Source organism: Coptis chinensis, chromosome 8 (genome assembly GCF_015680905.1).
Source record: "Coptis chinensis isolate HL-2020 chromosome 8, ASM1568090v1, whole genome shotgun sequence".
Lineage (NCBI taxonomy): Eukaryota > Viridiplantae > Streptophyta > Magnoliopsida > Ranunculales > Ranunculaceae > Coptis > Coptis chinensis.
The window spans coordinates 89514258-89531924 of record NC_141463.1 but is presented as its reverse complement, the minus strand read 5'-3'; the positions used below and the strand labels follow the sequence as shown (position 1 = coordinate 89531924).

Below are 17667 nucleotides of genomic sequence, written 5' to 3'. Positions count from 1 at the left end.
GGGGGTATGCGGACAAAAACCAAGTTGGTCTGTCTGTCCTCCACTTCTCTCTCATTTTTTCTTCGCCCCCAATACCCTTTCTCCTTCACCGATCTCTCTCTCCCCCGCATCACCCAACTCTCTCTCTCCCCGCAGCTCCGCTCACTCCCCACTGCCATGCAGTATACTAATAGTAAGTAGGTGCAGGCCGAGTAACTAGGTTGAAGAAACAATGTAACACTAAAACTAGTAGCTAACTAAGAGCATCTCTAGGTGGTGGTAGCATACTCTTCAAATTTGAAGAATGCTACCACAAAATCTGATAGCAAATTTCGACCAACTCTAGGTGGTTACGAAATTAAATGGTCATAAAATTCATTGGAGATGACCTGCTTGCGACATTAGTATTGGCACGCAGCGCCAAGATTATCGTTGTCGTAGCGACATTACAACTATTAAGCCCCAAGTTCAAAAAACTCACGCGACATTCCCAATCGGCGTCAAATTGAAAAAGTAAAAAAAAAAACTTGCGACATTAGTAGTGGTGGCGGCGCCCGATACTCTTGGCGTGGTGTTGGTCAAAGTCAAAAAAAACTTGGGCGACATTAGTACCGGCGCGACATTACTATTATTAAACTCCGCGTCCGCATCCAAACCTCAGATTCGCGAACAAGAATCTTTAACAGACGCGGTTATCACGACCACGAATCACGACCACCTAGAGTTGGAATTCCGGGAAATTCCGACGCATTTATTCAAATTTGAAGAATGCGACCACGGATACGTCCACCTAGAGATGCTCTAAACAGACCTTTATTATATATAAACTTATGAAATAAACCTAAATACATGTCAAGTATAGAAGAAGAATACCCAGGGGCAGTTTCGTCTGTTTGTAAAAATTTCTGAAGACAAAACGAGTTAAACCCTCAAAACTCTAAAACCCCAAACAATGAAGAAAAAAGCTAAAAAAGCCATGAAAGTAGACCAACAAGAAGAAGAAGAAGAAGAAGAAGAGAAGATGATTATTGAAGAAACTGCATTAGAAGAAAACAAAGATATTTGCCAAACCTTAATGGAACGTTACAACAAATCATCAGCTTCACAACACATTCATCTCTGTGCATCAGCAGCCGCCATGAAAACCATTCTACAAGAAGAAAATCTCCCATTCACACCACTTTCTTATTTTGCTGCAACAATCTCATCCATTAATGATGCTATTATAGACTACTCTTCTTCTACTTCTCAAACTTTACCAGACTTTGATTCAGTTTCACCTCTTGCTTCTTTTTTATCCATTTTACTTCCTCTTATTCCTAAAGAATCCTTACCGATGAATAAAGCGGCCGATGCTGTTGATGTTCTTGTTTTATTGATGAAGAAACAAGATGGGAATAATGCTACTTTAATAAGGTCTGTTATTAAGTGTTTAGGGAGTTTGGTTTTGTTTTGTGATTTGAAAGATTGGAGTAGGATAAAAGTGCCATTCGAGATCATATTGAGATTCTCGATTGATAAGCGCCCAAAGGTAACACATTTACTGGTTTTGGTAATTGGGAGAGCAATTAATTTGACTGGGTAATTATATTTAGTTTTCTTCATATTTGCAGGTTAGAAAATGTGCCCAAGTGTGTATTGAGATGGTCTTCAAGTTGTTTCCTGGTTCTGTTGTTAAGGAAGCAAGCAAACTGTTCCTATCTTTGTTCAAAAGTTATATGCCTCGTTTAATTGAGTTAAATGATTCAAGGTCTATACATGATGAAGTGCTTTCAGAACCTGGGCACTTGGAGATTTTTCATATGCTAAATGCAGTGAAGCTTATTGCCCCATACCTATCGAAGAAAACTAGTCAGATAATATTGTCTGATCTGTATAAGCTTTTGACATGCCAGTTCTCACCTGTCACAAGGCACATATTTAATATCCTTGAAGTGTTTTTTGAGTCTTCAAAAGTAGAAGTTATTGTTCCAGATGCAGACAAAATAATTGTCTCACTCGCATCATATGTGTCTTCCGGTCAGAAGAATCCCATGGACAGTGTCATGTTTGCGTCGAGGCTGTTGAAAGTTGTTATGAGTAAACTTCATGGTAGAGAACCAAGCGTGTGTATCAGGAATCTTCCTCTGGTATTTGTTTCCATAGCAGGTATGCTGTCTCTAATTTTCTATTGTAAAACCCGTAGATTGTCAAGTTTTTGGAATTTCCTTAATTGCACTGTTTATGAATATTATGAACATTACTGCACTGCTTGCGAGCATATTGAAATGTGCTATCTCTCTACAATCATGTCAAACAACTCTTATTATAGTGTAGCATTTTTTTTTATTTTTGGTAAAGAATAATATCTTTTGCAATCTTTTCATTCACCCAGTTGTTCCCACTTCATATTGATAGGTCTTCTGAGTTTTGATTCTGTTGCCTCACAAGCTGCGAGTATTTTGAAAGAAATGATCAACGAACATATGGATAGAAGTACTTTGAGCAGTGAGCATCAAGAACATGACGAGGAATTTATGACCACAGAAGAATCTCTGGCAATCAAGTCTACTTGCGCTGTGTTTGAAAAACATCTTTGTACATTGAACGGAGTTCCAAATGAGCAAATGTTAGCCGTCATATCGCTTTTGTTCCTCAAGCTTGGTATGTTATGATTGTTACCTCAACAATGCATAATTCCATTTTATTGATGTTGTAGCTTCTTCATTGATTGAAGTTCTCCTCTGTCTTCATTACTATTCTTTATGCTGTGATGATATGGAGAATATCAATGATACAAAGACTACTATTTGGAGCCTATGCCACGTGTGTGTGTGTGTTTCAATCATTTACTTTTAGTATTTTTTTTTTATGTGGGGGTGGGTGGGGTTATAGGTGAATCTCATCTCCTCCATTGGATCTTTCCATTGTGCTACCCCTTTACTCCCTCACATTTGGTGCTTCAAGAACTTGTGCTCAGGATGAAGTGTTGAGAGTCTCTGTTCCTCCCCAATCCGGAGATCTACCTCTTCAAACACTCTATAGCACCAATGGTGGTGACCTTTATGCTTTTGGATTCAGGGCTACGTCTAAGTTCGCCAAGGTGACATTCCACAACCCAGGTGTTCAAGAGGATCCTGCTTGTGGTCCTCTCATTGATGTGGTTGCCATAAAAGAACTCTTCCCTCCCAGGCCAACAAGAGGTATAAATTTTACATTAAGTTGTTTACTTGTGAATTATTGATTGATCTCTGATCTAAAACTCCTAGTATTTCATCTGGGATCCTGAATATTAGCACGTCTGGATCATAAATTGGTTCCACATTGAAAACAACTATCTTTTAATGTTATGAACAACTTATATCTAGTTGACTGGTCTAGGTTCACCAAAGATTTGGATTATTCAGACTAAGTACACACTAAATGCCCAAATGGTAAACTATATACTAGCTGTTAGTGTTATATAGGGCCAAATATGGATTTGGAAAGGGATGTCCAAACTTGAGTTTTATTATGGAGGAAATAGGAATGATTGGGGGTGCTGGCCAAGGATGCTTACGTTCGGCAAAGATATGTTAAACTGTTAAATCCGTGGTTGGATCATTTAAGATGGTTTATGGACCATGTGACACATTAGGGTTAAACAAATGTAAATCCTGTCATTTTTAAAATTGTTAAATCCGTGGTTGGATCATTTAAGATGGTTTATGGACCATGTGATCTCTAATGAGAGAATAGGCTCTCAATGCTGCCCAAGATTTAAGGATGCTTATAGATCTGGATGATGGATCTATACTCCCTGCTTTAAAGACTTCTGTGGTAGAGAATGTATACTACTGACATTGTTTAGTAAAAATGATTGGAAAAAATTGCATCTCTGTTGAGCATTATCCATAGTTTGATGTAAACCATTCTTTTGTGTCTACAGCTTCAGTTTCTGAATTTGAGTCCTATATATCAAAACATATTGCTTATTTTTGGTTTCTACCGTTCAAGAATCACAAGGTTTTTACTAGTTCTGATTAATAATTTTATTGCAGTTAACTTTATTAAGAATGGTGGTTTCGAAGAGGGTCCCCATCTATTCAAAAATGCCACCCAGGGCGTGCTCCTCCCACCAAAACAGGAGGGGCGTCACATCTCCCTTACCTGGTTGGATCATTGAGTCTCTGAAAGCTGTAAAATATGTCGACTCTAAGCACTTTAATGTCCCATTTGGACTTGCTGCCGTTGAACTTCTTGCTGGGAGAGAGAGTGCAATAGCTCAAGTTGTTAGGACAGTTCCCAACAAACTCTACAAGCTCACGTTCTCTGTAGGAGATGCAAAGAATGGGTGTCATGGTGCCATGATGGTAGAAGCATTTGCTGGTAGAGACACCCTAAAAGTCCCATTCACATCACAGGGAAAGGGTACATTCAAGACAGTTAACTTGAAGTTCAAAGCAACTTCAAGCAGAACAAGGATTACATTCTACAGTACATTTTACCACACAAAAGTTGATGACTTCGGTGCGCTCTGTGGTCCAATCTTAGATCAGGTTGTCTTATCTGTTTCTAGAAAATAAGCTGTATGGTCAGTTTGTCACCTAGTATTTGAACTATATAGGGTTCTTGCAACGAGTGTTTGTAAATTCGGCTGTAGGCATGGCCGCTGAGTTAAATTTGTCTTTAGAGTCTGAACCATTCGAGAACTATTATGTCCTTTAGTTATAGTTACTTCCAAGTGCTCTAATCATGTATGGAGAGCTTTAATTTCACCTTTGTTCCAAATTTTCACCTTGTTCTTTCACTTGTAGAAGCTTAAATCATTCTACGACAGTTGAGAATTATTTCAATGTTTTGTATCCAATGCTAGTAATAATATTGGATTGTTTTCTTTTTTATTTCTGTGCTGTGTGTTTTGTGCAATCAGTGAGAATGGAACTGGATTTATCTGACACGGCTGCAGTAACCCCCAACCAAAGGTCTGTGGATGTTTCTAAACATCCAAGCTCCCTAGTGATCATCTGCCTTGCATTGCCTTGGTAAGTTGGAGTTAGCCAAATTGCTGTTAACCATGTCGTAATCATCCCGAATTTGACATTCAAGTCCAATATGCGTGGAGCTAGCTTGCTGCCATTAGGATAGGTGGTTTAGAGATCAGTCAGTGCTTTTCTATGCAGTGGGTAGTAATCTGTGAAAAGATACAGTTATTGATATAGATGAAAGAGTTATTGAATCCATCCCCTTGGTACAGTGTAACTAGTGATCATCTGCCTTGCCTTAATGCCTTAATCAAGTATTAGCAAGCAAACGATGTTGGCGAAGGGGGTATCTTGGACAAAACCAAGTTGGTCTGTTTTCCTCCACTTCTCTCTCATTTTTTCTTAGGTAATACCCTTTCTCCTTCACCCATCTCTCTCTCCCCCATCACCCAACTCTCTCTCCCCGAAAACCAAGTTCCACTGCCATGCAGTATACTAGTAGTAAGTAGCTGCAGGCCGAGTAACTAGGTTGAAGAAACAATGTAACACTAAAACTAGTAGCTAACTAAACAGACCTTTATTATATATAAACTTATGAAATAAACCTAAATACATGTCAAGTATAGAAGAAGAATACCCAGGGGCAGTTTCGTCTGTTTGTAAAAATTTCTAAAGACAAAACGAGTTAAACCCTCAAAACTCTAAAACCCCAAACAATGAAGAAAAAAGCTAAAAAAACCATGAAAGTAGACCACCACCAACAACAACAAGAAGAAGAAGAAGAAGAGAAGATGATTATTGAAGAAACTACATTAGAAGAAAACAAAGATATTTGCCAAACCTTAATGGAACGTTACAACAAATCATCAGCTTCACAACACATTCATCTCTGTGCATCAGCAGCCGCCATGAAAACCATTCTACAAGAAGAAAAACTCCCATTCACACCACTTTCTTATTTCGCTGCAACAATCTCATCCATTAATGATGCTATTATAGACTACTCTTCTTCTACTTGTCAAACTTTACCAGGCTTTGATTCAGTTTCACCTCTTGCTTCTTTTTTATCCATTTTACTTCCTCTTATTCCTAAAGAAGCTTTACCGATGAATAAAGCGGCCAATGCTGTTGATGTTCTTGTTTTATTGATGAAGAAACAAGATGGGAATAATGCTACTTTAATAAGGTCTGTTATTAAGTGTTTAGGGAGTTTGGTTTTGTTTTGTGATTTGAAAGATTGGAGTAGGATAAAAGTGCCGTTCGATATCATATTGAGATTCTCGATTGATAAGCGCCCAAAGGTAACACATTTACTGGTTTTGGTAATTGGGAGAGCAATTAATTTGACTGGGTAATTATATTTAGTTTTCTTCATATTTGCAGGTTAGAAAATGTGCCCAAGTGTGTATTGAGATGGTCTTTAAGGCGTTTCCTGGTTCTGTTGTTAAGGAAGCAAGCAAACTGTTCCTATCTTTGTTCAAAAGTTATATGCCTCGTTTAATTGAGTTAAATGTAAAAAGGTCTATTGATGATGAAATGCTTTCAGAACCTGAGCACTTGGAGGTTTTTCATATGCTAAATTCAGTGAAGCTTATTGCCCCATACCTATCGAAGAAAACTAGTCAGATAATATTGTCTGATCTGTATAAGCTTTTGACATGCCAGTTCTCACCTGTCACAAGGCACATATTTAATATCCTTGAAGTGTTTTTTGAGTCTTCAAAAGTAGAAGTTATTGTTCCAGATGCAGACAAAATAATTGTCTCACTCGCATCATATGTGTCTTCCGGTCAGAAGAATCCCATGGACAGTGTCATGTTTGCGTCGAGGCTGTTGAAAGTTGTTATGAGTAAACTTCATGGTAGAGAACCAAGCGTGTGTATCAGGAATCTTCCTCTGGTATTTGTTTCCATAGCAGGTATGCTGTCTCTAATTTTCTATTGTAAAACCTGTAGATTGTCAAGTTTTTGGAATTTCCTTAAATGCACTGTTTATGAATATTATGAACATTGCTGCACTGCTTGCGAGCATATTGAAATGTGCTATCTGTCTACAATCAAGTCAAACAACTCTTATTATAGTGTAACATTTTTTTTATTTTTGGTAAAGAATAATATCTTTTGCAATCTTTTCATTCACCCACTTGTTCCCACTTCATATTGATAGGTCTTCTGAGTTTTGATTCTGTTGCCTCACAAGCTGCGAGTATTTTGAAAGAAATGGTCAACAAACATATGGATGGAAGTACTTTGAGCAGTGAGCATCAAGAACATGATGAGGAATTTATGACCACAGAAGAATCTCTGGCAATCAAGTCTACTTGTGCTGTGTTTGAAAAACATCTTTGTACATTGAATGGAGTTCCAAATGAGCACATGTTAGCCGTCATATCGCTTTTGTTCCTCAAGCTTGGTTTGTTATCTCAACAATGCATAATTCCATTTTATTGACATTGTAGCTTCTTCATTGATTGAAGTTCTCCTGTCTTCATTACTATTCTTTATGTTGTGATAAGAATATCAATGATACAAAGACTACTATTTGGAGCCTATGCCACGTGTGTGTGTTTCAATCATTTACTTTTAGTAGTTTTTCTTTGTGGGGGTGGGTGGGGCTATAGGTGAATCTCATCTCCTCCATTGGATCTTTCCATTGTAACTACCCTGCTTCTCTGCTATGGCAGGCTTCCGGATTATGGAAAAGAATCAAGGCCAGGGAGGGGGGTCTCATTCAGAGTGGTTTTCCTCATCTTTGGTGATTAACTGAACAAATAGGCCTATATCGGGTGTTGGAAAAGACTGCAATAGTAGACCCCCCCCCAAGGCAGTGGAGTTTTCCTGAAGATTTTTAAAATGTTTTCTTTGTACTTTTGGCCCAACAATTTTTTTCCCCTTATTTGGATGTGATAGCTAGATTTACTTTTGCTATCTTTATTATTTCCCCTTCGAAAGTAGACATCCTCTACCTCCTATTATCTCTTGATAACTATCATGGTAACCAGAAGAAAAAATGGTTAATCTGTTCTTCACATGTACGGCTGTAGGTTACTCAATCAATGTTGTTCTCCATTTAACAAGGTTGTCTGATGAATATTACTTGCTTTGCAGGAGAGCACTCTTGCATCTATATGAATGGTATTCTGCTTAAACTTGCGGGTTTGATGATGCTTGCAAAAAGAGATGTGATGGAAACAAAGCATGTAAGACCATTTTTCAGTGTGTTGATGAATAGTAATATATGTAAATAAAGTAAGAAAGATTTTTTTTTTTTTTTTTTTTTTGTGACTGTGTGCACTCAGATATTTTAATTAATTTTCATTCATGGGAAGTCATTGTGGAATAAAAAATTTCTCCTTTTATTGTTCTTCATCTTTTATATTAGCGCCACTTGTCCATTTCAAATGATACTATTAACTATTTTGCCTCTTTTTTTTTTCGTTGTCTTGATTCTGTATTTATTTTCAACCTTGTATTTGAAATATATTGTTTTGCAATTGGTGACAAATATTATGTGTCTTTCTATGCATTTAAAAATTTTGTACTATGCCTTTTCCCTGAACTCTTCATGCATCATGCATCACATTATATTCTATTTCTTTGGGACAGTTAAGGTTTACTTTGATTGGCATCTGCAGCTTGAAGAATGCATCGGGTCTGCTGTCGTGACTATAGGACCAGAGAAGACGCTGATCTTGATTCCTGTCTCTCTAGATCTAGAAAGGCTTACTTGTTCCAACATTTGGTTTGTACCAATTTTGAAGAAGTATGTGGCCGGAGCATCACTTGAATATTTTTTGGATAATATTGTGCCTCTAGTGCAGTCTCTCCAGCAAGCTCACCGAAAAGGTATCCACCTCAAACGTGAAAATGTCTTTTCTTCTGATTAGCTTCAGTATACCTCAGACCTATTGTATAACTTTATCCTTAATCATTTAATCATTTTCCTTCTTATTTTATTTCTTTTCGATTATCTTTCTCTTCTTTTATGCATTTAAAAAGTATATATGTCATGCAAAAGATGTTTACTTGTAAAAGGTGAACACAACAATAGTATAAGCTAGCCTTGCTTTATGTGAGATAAAATTGCCTTTTAGACTGTTTTGTTTTTATTTGATAATGGTTTCCTTGAGATAAAACTGCCTCCTTGGACTGTTTTGTTTTTATTTGTTCTTGTGAAATAATGGTTTTGAACCCAGGATATTTCCCAATATATGACAATTTTGACTTTGTTGGTACCACTCAACTGAAATTATTATGACCCATTTTGGTGTTATCTCTCCTAGAAACGGACTGGGACCTCTATAAATGTCCTAGAAATAGAGACAGTTTTAAATGGTAAGTTTGGCTGGGGCCAATATAGAGTCTGCCCAGTCCATATCAAGGTCCCATTGGTGATGCCCTAATGTTTAAAGGACTATGAAAATGTCATCAACACATCAACATATAAAATCAGAGCTTTAATTCTGGTCCCAATGTGTTTCAGAGATTTTCTGACACTCTTCATTCATTACGTTGCATACATGCTTGATCATGCTCTCAGAGACTGTTTTATGCCATAATTCAAACTTTAAGATGCAACCTTTCCTGAAAGCATAAAATAACTTATACCTGGTAGGGTTTCCAAATAAACTTTGTCATTCAAGAGATTTTGTTTTATTAGATCAGGAAGTTTTACTCTTAACATTTCTGCTTGAAGTAAAATTTATGCATTCTAGCATGCTTTGTGTGGATGACATTTTTCTTCTTTTGGGAGTATTGTGTATAATATTTGTGAAGTTGTTTATAATGTTAACTGGATGGTGCACCCTTGTAAGTTTGTTGGATTGTATCAGTATATGACTATTATAGGATGCACTTCATCTCCTACCCTTTTATTAGTTAGTTGTTTGCAATTTGGATGTGATTTTTTGGATCACATGTCAGAATATGCATGGAAATTACCATATCTGATATCTCAATGTGCTGTCTTCAGTTAAGAAGTCATCCCTTCGGAAAGATCTCCAGGCTTGTATCGGTAGTCTCTGGGACTTGCTTCCTGCATTCTGTCGCTATCCTACTGATACTCATCAATGTTTTGAAACTTTGTCCAAAGTTTTAAAGCTTTCCTCAAGGAGGATTGCCATATGCATGAAAATATAGCTTTAGCCTTGCAGGTATGTTGGTTTTACTGAACATATTTGGTAAAGGAAGTCGTGTTCTTATCTATAGTTCTGACTCGGTTTCTCCTCCGTTCTTTGTCATGATAATGCTCTGATCTTTATATCATCTTCCATCTCACAGTTCTGACTTTGTTATTATGTTTAGGAACTTGTGAATCAAAATACAAGTATACTTACATCTACCGAAAATGTAAGTGGTTGTATAAAGACTTCGGTTACCTTCACCGAAGAGGATCATAATGGAGAATTTAGAACTGTGCCCTCACACTACTCGAAAGAAATCGCAACCAGAAATATTCAGGCTTTGGCATCCTGTTCTGTGGACCTTCTCCAGGCCCTCACTGACGTATTCTTTAACTCACCTCCAAAGAACCGTAAATATTTAAAGGTTTGTGAGCAGTTTGGTTCCTGATTTGCATAATTCTTACTTTGTTGTGGATTCTGTTTCTAGTAAGGATATTTTGATATTCAAGTAGAAAATCATTTGCAATTTCTTCCTTTTCATTCCAGGAGGCTATTGGATGTTTGGCATCTATCACTGAGAGTTCCAAAGTGAAAAATCTTTTCATTTTATCATTGCAAAAGTTTAGAGTCATAGATATTGAGAGTGAATCTGAAAAAGTGGAGGGTGATGGTTGCACTTTGGTTGATAAAGATCTAGGTGGAAATGCAGAGAAAGAAGAGCAAGAAGGAAAGAGGTATAAGCGATTTTTTCCTGTAATTTTACAAGTTTTCTCGTCATTTGTGTTATTTTGTTATTCTTTTTGAGCTGTTTTGACAACTGTTTTAGTTGTTGAATTGTGAAACTGAAGTTTCAATTGTTTTTAATTTTTTTTTTAAATTCAGTAATATATTTTTCTATAAAAATATGAAGATAATAACTTTTGTGATGAAAGAAAAGAAGAAAGAGAAAGAAATAGATGTCCCTGAAAGAAAGGAGTAAAAAGAACCATGGAAGGATTAATTTTCAACCTCATTAAACTGCCATAAACTTCATTAAAGTCATGTCAACAGTCTTAAAACTTTAAACATAGTGCTGCCTATGAAGAGTTCAATAGTCATATCATGTATCTTCTCTGAGCAAGTTCTGCTCCATACAATGCCCAAAATCAAAATTTATTGGGGATCAATTTTCCCAAAGAACAACCATTCTTCCCAATTATATCCCTTTGAAACCCCTAAAAGTTACCAAATAAAAGAAAGAAAAGTTCCAAAGATCACTAGAAAAGTTGTAGTCTGAATACTATGATATATAGTTTATTCTTAGTTTTTCAATATGGTGCAAAAACATGTTGGAGAGAACATCTGACTGCTTATGTATGATAGTAAGGATCACGGGGATTGAAAAGTAGGATTCCATTAGTGGAGGAAATGAGATCCCAAATGCAATCAAGAATGCTTCATCCATTATCACTTATTTCCACCTAATCTTTGTAAGACTGAATGGAAAATGTAGTGTTTGAAGATTGTATGCACTATATGGAAGCCTATAAGATAATTTTTTTATCCAAGAGCTCCAACAACTCTACGCATTTTCAAAAAGGAAATTTAAGTTCCAAGGCCCAATTAGTAAGAAAATGCACAAGCTTTTCTAGTAATCATCAACAATGGACTGTGTAGAAACAAAATATATAACTTCCGTACATAGTTACATACTATATCATCTTGATTGATCTAAACTCATAGCATTCATTATGTCCTAATAAGACAATTATGAATAACAGAATTTCCACTCATCACAGGTTGATGATAATGGAGTTTGCACACTCGCTTATTGCAGGAGCTAAAGAAGATCTCATAGACACAATATTTAACTTTATTAAGCCCACATTGCAGGTAAGATGTGATCTGGCCTTCTCAATTCTTTCTTCTTCTTGAGGTCCTTTGTGTTATGGAGTGAGATCTCATGTTTGTTAGGCTTGAAGCCTGTTTATCTTGTAGTCAGCATGTGCCTCCCTTTAATGATCTAACTCTTAGGGAGGCTTTGTAAGGTTTAACATTTTGCAATAAAACAGGTTGGGGTCTGCCCGTTTCAAACAAACAAACAAATATATATAGTATGAAAGTTTAAGGATGAGGTATCCTATAAAATCAAGATTCAAGAGAAAAAAGAAAAGAAAACCAAATAATACAGAAAGTAACGGGAAAACCAAATAATACAGAAAGTAGTGGGGTATATCAAGTGTCCATATGAGATAATGAGAATGACCCAAAAGAGAGTCCCATATAAACAAAAATTACCAAAAGGAGTATCCCTCCCTCATCACAAATCAAATCCCAGCGAGCCACCAAACCTTTGATTGAAATGACTATCTGCTCCATAGTTAGGGCTTTATCCTCAAATTGTCTTCTATTCCTCTCTAGTCACAGACCCCATATAATCACAAAGGGTAGTATGTTCCACAGTTTGCACCACCTTGAAGAATGTACCCTCAAAAGGATGCCAAGAGATCTTTCACCAACCAGGGAGCAACCCAATTAACCCCAGTTTCATGAAAAAGATAACGGCAGACCTTCCAAGAGTAATCTCAGTGAATGAGGTTTTTAATTATGTGGTGGGCAACCTTGAACAAATAAACAAATAATATGTGATTAGAAAACAGACATGCTTATGAGTTATGAGTTATGAGTTATGAGTTATGACACTTGCCTCTTGTTTTCAGGCCACTACTGGAGTTGGTCAATCTGAAGCGTTCTTGATTTTGAGCAGAATTTTTGAGGTTTGTGTGGGCATTGTGATTACCATACTGTGTAATTTTTTTGTCAGGACATTGAACAAATACTTGACATTGAAATAGTATTTTCCAGGAACACGAGTGGTTTTATTCTTCACGATTTGATGAGATGATGGATTTATTGCATGGTGTAAAATCTCCTGTGGACATTATGACTTTAAGGTGTCAATTTTCATGCTTCCACAATTTATTGGTTTATATGTTGAAGGTCAGAATACTTCTCAATTTTATTTTCTATTTGTTTTATCCATTTTTAGGGATAGAATGTGAGGTTCTTTATAACTATTTCTGTGGTTGATTTTTTTTTTAAGAACAAAGAACTTTTTTCCCTAATCCCTTCCTTGGTGAAGGTGCAATCAACCCAAGACCTTGGGCCCAACCTCCCAAATCTTGACCAGTAGGCCATGGAGACCTTCAGTTTGTAGTTTGGGCAGTTAGATGGCAATTTCCGCTGTTAGGTTACAAGTACTGTAATTTATTTATGCTGTAGAAATGCTCTGAACTTTAGTCTCTTAGGGGAAAGCATCTGATTAGGTTACTCTCCCACTCTGGGCAAACACAGCATTGGTCTTTCAATGGATATCAAGCAATTAAAAAAAATATTTTATTATTATGTTTTGTGGTTGCACATTCGCTTCTAAGGAATGCAAACAATGCAAGGTTTCCCGCATATCACTACTTTTTCAAAGCAGTGTGCGGTCTTGGTGAAAGAAAAGGGTGGTGTAAGAACTCAAAATTTTGGGTTTTAGGCTTTGAGAGTTTGAAGATTGGTTGTACCATCTTGTTTTGGTTGGTATAGGATGACAAAGATTTGGTGACATGGGACTCCTCATTGTGGAATACCACATCACAACTAGTTTGGACCTGCTTACCCAATTGTCACATTTGACAGCTCAACTCCAGGATATCTCAAGCCCCTCTTTACTCTAATATTTACTGCAACCTTGTATAGTATTGTCATATGAGAACATTATTTAGGAAAAAATTTGCAGTGCACAAAGAGATGATATGCATCAAGAGGAACTGTTAATGATACATAATTTGTGCCTGCAGTCAAGCATGTAGCCATTTAGTTATTCATTACTTTTAAATATTTCGAAGAAAATATCTCATGCCATAAATGTATCCAGCCGCAGCACTATTGATGTTTCAGGCTCTTAACATTGATGTCATTGTGAATAGAGTACTTTGCTAGATTCAGGTGTTGTCTTAATTTTAACTACTCAAGGTTTTCTGCAGAGTGATCTGGAGGACAGAACTGCAAATGCTTTTCTTATTCTCAACGAGATTATACTGGCATTGAAGGATGTAAGTACTAAAAATTTTATATGATTTCTTTTCATTTTTCCTAGTTCTTTTATGTCTATGTTCTCTTAGTCTTTTGTGGGAGTGAAAAACTAGTTCATGTACTGTTTTCATAGCAGAAACTCTAATTTTCATAGCATGACACGGCTAGATCATGGCAACATACTACAGGAACACCTCCAAACAGCTTAATGAATTAGAAGAAACTACACAAAATTTTGTTTTCCATAAAAAGTAGAATTTGAAATGTATTTCTACTATGCAAACTATGAATTGCTTACTAGTTTTACTTTGTGTAACAAAATTCACATACAAGAAAATCACGTCAGCAACAAAACGTGGCGCCTGGCATCTTCATATAAATGCAATTTCGGTGAAAGGACTGATTTTAGCCTATTTTTGCACACATGAATTCCTGCTAAAAAGCTGATCAAACTAGAAGTGAAGTATATAATTATTTAAACCCTTCCAGTACATTGGAATTCTACGCCGTCTTTACTCTATTACCTAATTTCTGTTTACATAATTCTTCTGTTTTCTAATTACATCCTGCTCTCCTTTGCCCATCCTTTGGAGGACACGATCTACACTACCTAAATATCTTACTAGTTCTGACTTCCGCATTGATATAAATGTCCTTGCTCAAATTGATTTATCACACTAAATGATTTTACACTAATGAATTATACTATCATCCATTATATCCAACTTGATGAATCATGCTAAATGAGTTTTTACTAATGCTTTTATCTTGAGTTTGCAGTGCAATGAAGAGCCTAGAAAAGCGGCTTATGATGTACTTCTCAACATAAGTGATAGCTTGCACGCCTTGTCCTCGACCATATCTGGCTCACCTCATCAAGAATTGTTCAATATGGTATTTTACTGCTATTTGTTATTTATTATTTAAAAAACGTATGTGGTGATTTCTGGATATTTGATGTTTTATATGTTTGTGTCTCAATATTCTCAGAATACCATTCTAATATTTTGCCTTTCTTTAGATACTGGGCTATCTTTCTGAAGCACCTCCTCCCATTAAGAGTGCAGCAATTGCTGCACTTTCATTGTTGATTTACAAAAATAGTAGTTTCTGTTTCTTGGTACCAGAGCTGGTTCCATCTGTTTTGATTTTGTTGCAAAGCAAAGCAAAGGAAGTGATAAAAGTGAGTTCTCCAAGTTTTGGAATTTATTTTGTTATATACATGTTTCTTAGACACAATTTAAATGTTGTGTATCTTTGTGAAAGTTCTGTAACAATTTAAATGTTGGTACCAGGCTGTTTTGGGCTTTGTGAAAGTTCTTGTATCTTGTGTTCAAAGAAGTGACCTTCAAAATCTTCTTCCGGAAATTGTTAATGGAATTCTTCCATGGTCATCTGTCTCAAGAAATCATTTCAGATTGAAGGTATATATATGAAATAGTTGTAACAAAACTTTCTAAAGTTTGACAGGTTTTCAGTTTTGTTGTTGATTATATTGCATAATGCAGGTGACAACCATATTTGAAATTATCATAAGAAAATGTGGTTACGCTTCAGTTGGGTTACTTGTACCAGACCGATATAAAGGCTTTATGAAGACTGTCAAGGAGGTGACAACTTTTTCCCCTTATTCCAATATTTTAAAATATCAGCCTCAACGATAACTTGATTAAACACTTTTCTTAGCCCAAAGTTCAATGCTGATTCCTTATTGTGATTTGTGAATCTCTTTGTGTAGCAACGTCATAGCAAGATGAATTCTAAAGAAACTGAAACTTCTGATACCACGCCGAAACTAGCAGTTTCATTTGAGGAAAGGTCTGACATATTAGTTAATCCAAATTTTGGAGTGCCTAGTAATGTGTATCTAATTCTTGCTCAACTTATTTCTTGCACAGGGAGAAAAAGAGGAGGCATGAGATTGCTAACCAAGGCAAGGGAACCAATTCACCTGCAACCAACACAACTCGAACGGAGAGGATAAGCAAGAAACGCAAATTCAATAAGCGGACTGCGGATGAGCCCAACAAGTCCACTACTATTGCCAAGGGAAGGCAATTTGTGAGGAAAGCTAATATCCCACATTTGGGCACGCCAGAGGGCTGGCGGACAGGAGGCAGTAGAAAACCTTTAAATAGAAAGGACTGTAAAAGAGGACCCTCAACTGGTAGAAAAGATACCTTCAAGTCAAAATTCCACATACCTCGGAAGGGTGGATGAGTGAGAGCAAAGATTAGCCAGTGTATTATTTTGTACAATAAACTTTTGTAATCATTGGAGCACATGCTAGAGTTTTCTTCGTATGCTGGTGTGAGACTTGCTCTGTTCTAAGACTTTTAACCATGTACATCATTCACTGTATTGTGTAACCATCTTCCTATGGACAAGAGGAACTTCAAGTCTCTTATCTTCTAAAATGAACAAAACAAACTTTACAATTGTGTTCATGCATCAAAATATCCTCGGGATGAGTATCTAGAGTAGTAATTAATAAATCTAATTATACATCAATGATATGGTTGATTTAAATTTGCCGAATGAAACAGTATTTTCCAGATCATAGTATAGGCATAAAACTTGATAAGAAAGACACATACCAAAGAGAAGTTATTGTAATTACCAATAATGTGTTGGTTGATATGTACTGTATAAGATTGAGGTAGTAAAGAAGAATATGCCTGGCTCTATAATGAAATCCCTAATTCCTCATATAACTATTCTGATATGTTTTATGAGGCTAGAGAGTTTAGTTTTGAGGGGCATAAGAATCCATATACATACATTGACAAATTCATAGTACATAAAGTTAACATATTAAATAAAATAATTACTCTAAGATAATAAATAAAGTTGATGACATTAATTTTATAGAGAAATAAAATTTATTTCAACTTACCTCGTAAAACAATCTATGTACATTTAGTAAAACATGTTATTGTTGGAAAGTCAATGTACAATATATAGTTTATTTATGGAAAATAAAATAATTTTTATTGACATTACAAGCAATAAGGGATTTGGGACAACAAATTTCGTGTTCTGCTAAGGTTCCAAGTCTAGTTAAATTTCTTGAACATCGTTTACTACAAATCTACAAATATGTAATCGTTCTTACACCTTTATTTAAAAATGACAATCACATTCCTCCAATAGTGGTTAGGGTAACATCAAAAGTGCTTCAAATTAGACTTCAGTGAAGAGCTTGTTCAAAGGATCTATCACCGCAATTTTGTGGTAATTGTTTTGGACAACCGATTGATCCACTTCCCAGTTGTGGAGGGAAAGTATGTGCCAAAATCCTTCTACCTAGATGCTCAGTTCATTTTGATACATACAAGTTCTATGAGGATGTTCTTATGCTTGTAATATATTTTGATTGAATTTTGATATAAATGTTAAAGAATATATTGTCTAGTATGTGTTTGTAAATGCTCTTGGACTCATCTCCACTATTTGCCTTAGCTAGTTATTTAATGTTGTAGCTTGTTGGTTTGGACTTTAAATGACAATCTACACAACAGAAAATCTCGATAACTTAACACTTCTCGATATTGTAAGTACATT

At 36.1% G+C, this 17667-nt stretch overlaps 1 protein-coding gene and 1 pseudogene across 1 annotated transcript; both read left to right on the top strand.

The window, feature by feature from the left end:
* Positions 1-916: 916 nt before the first annotated feature.
* LOC147484128 (ARM repeat superfamily protein) lies at positions 917-16560 on the top strand. The gene is given in 19 exon segments (XM_086576799.1): positions 917-1510; positions 1593-2127; positions 2377-2622; positions 8030-8121; positions 8557-8767; positions 9894-10016; positions 10019-10074; positions 10226-10468; positions 10591-10778; positions 11823-11916; positions 12744-12800; positions 12889-13023; positions 14055-14123; positions 14884-14997; positions 15125-15286; positions 15399-15527; positions 15612-15713; positions 15842-15921; positions 16002-16560. Coding segments are annotated over 19 exon segments (3537 nt in total). The 5' UTR covers positions 917-931; the 3' UTR covers positions 16324-16560.
* LOC147484129 (protein TEEBE pseudogene) lies at positions 4094-4661 on the top strand (annotated as a pseudogene).
* Positions 16561-17667: the final 1107 nt, after the last annotated feature.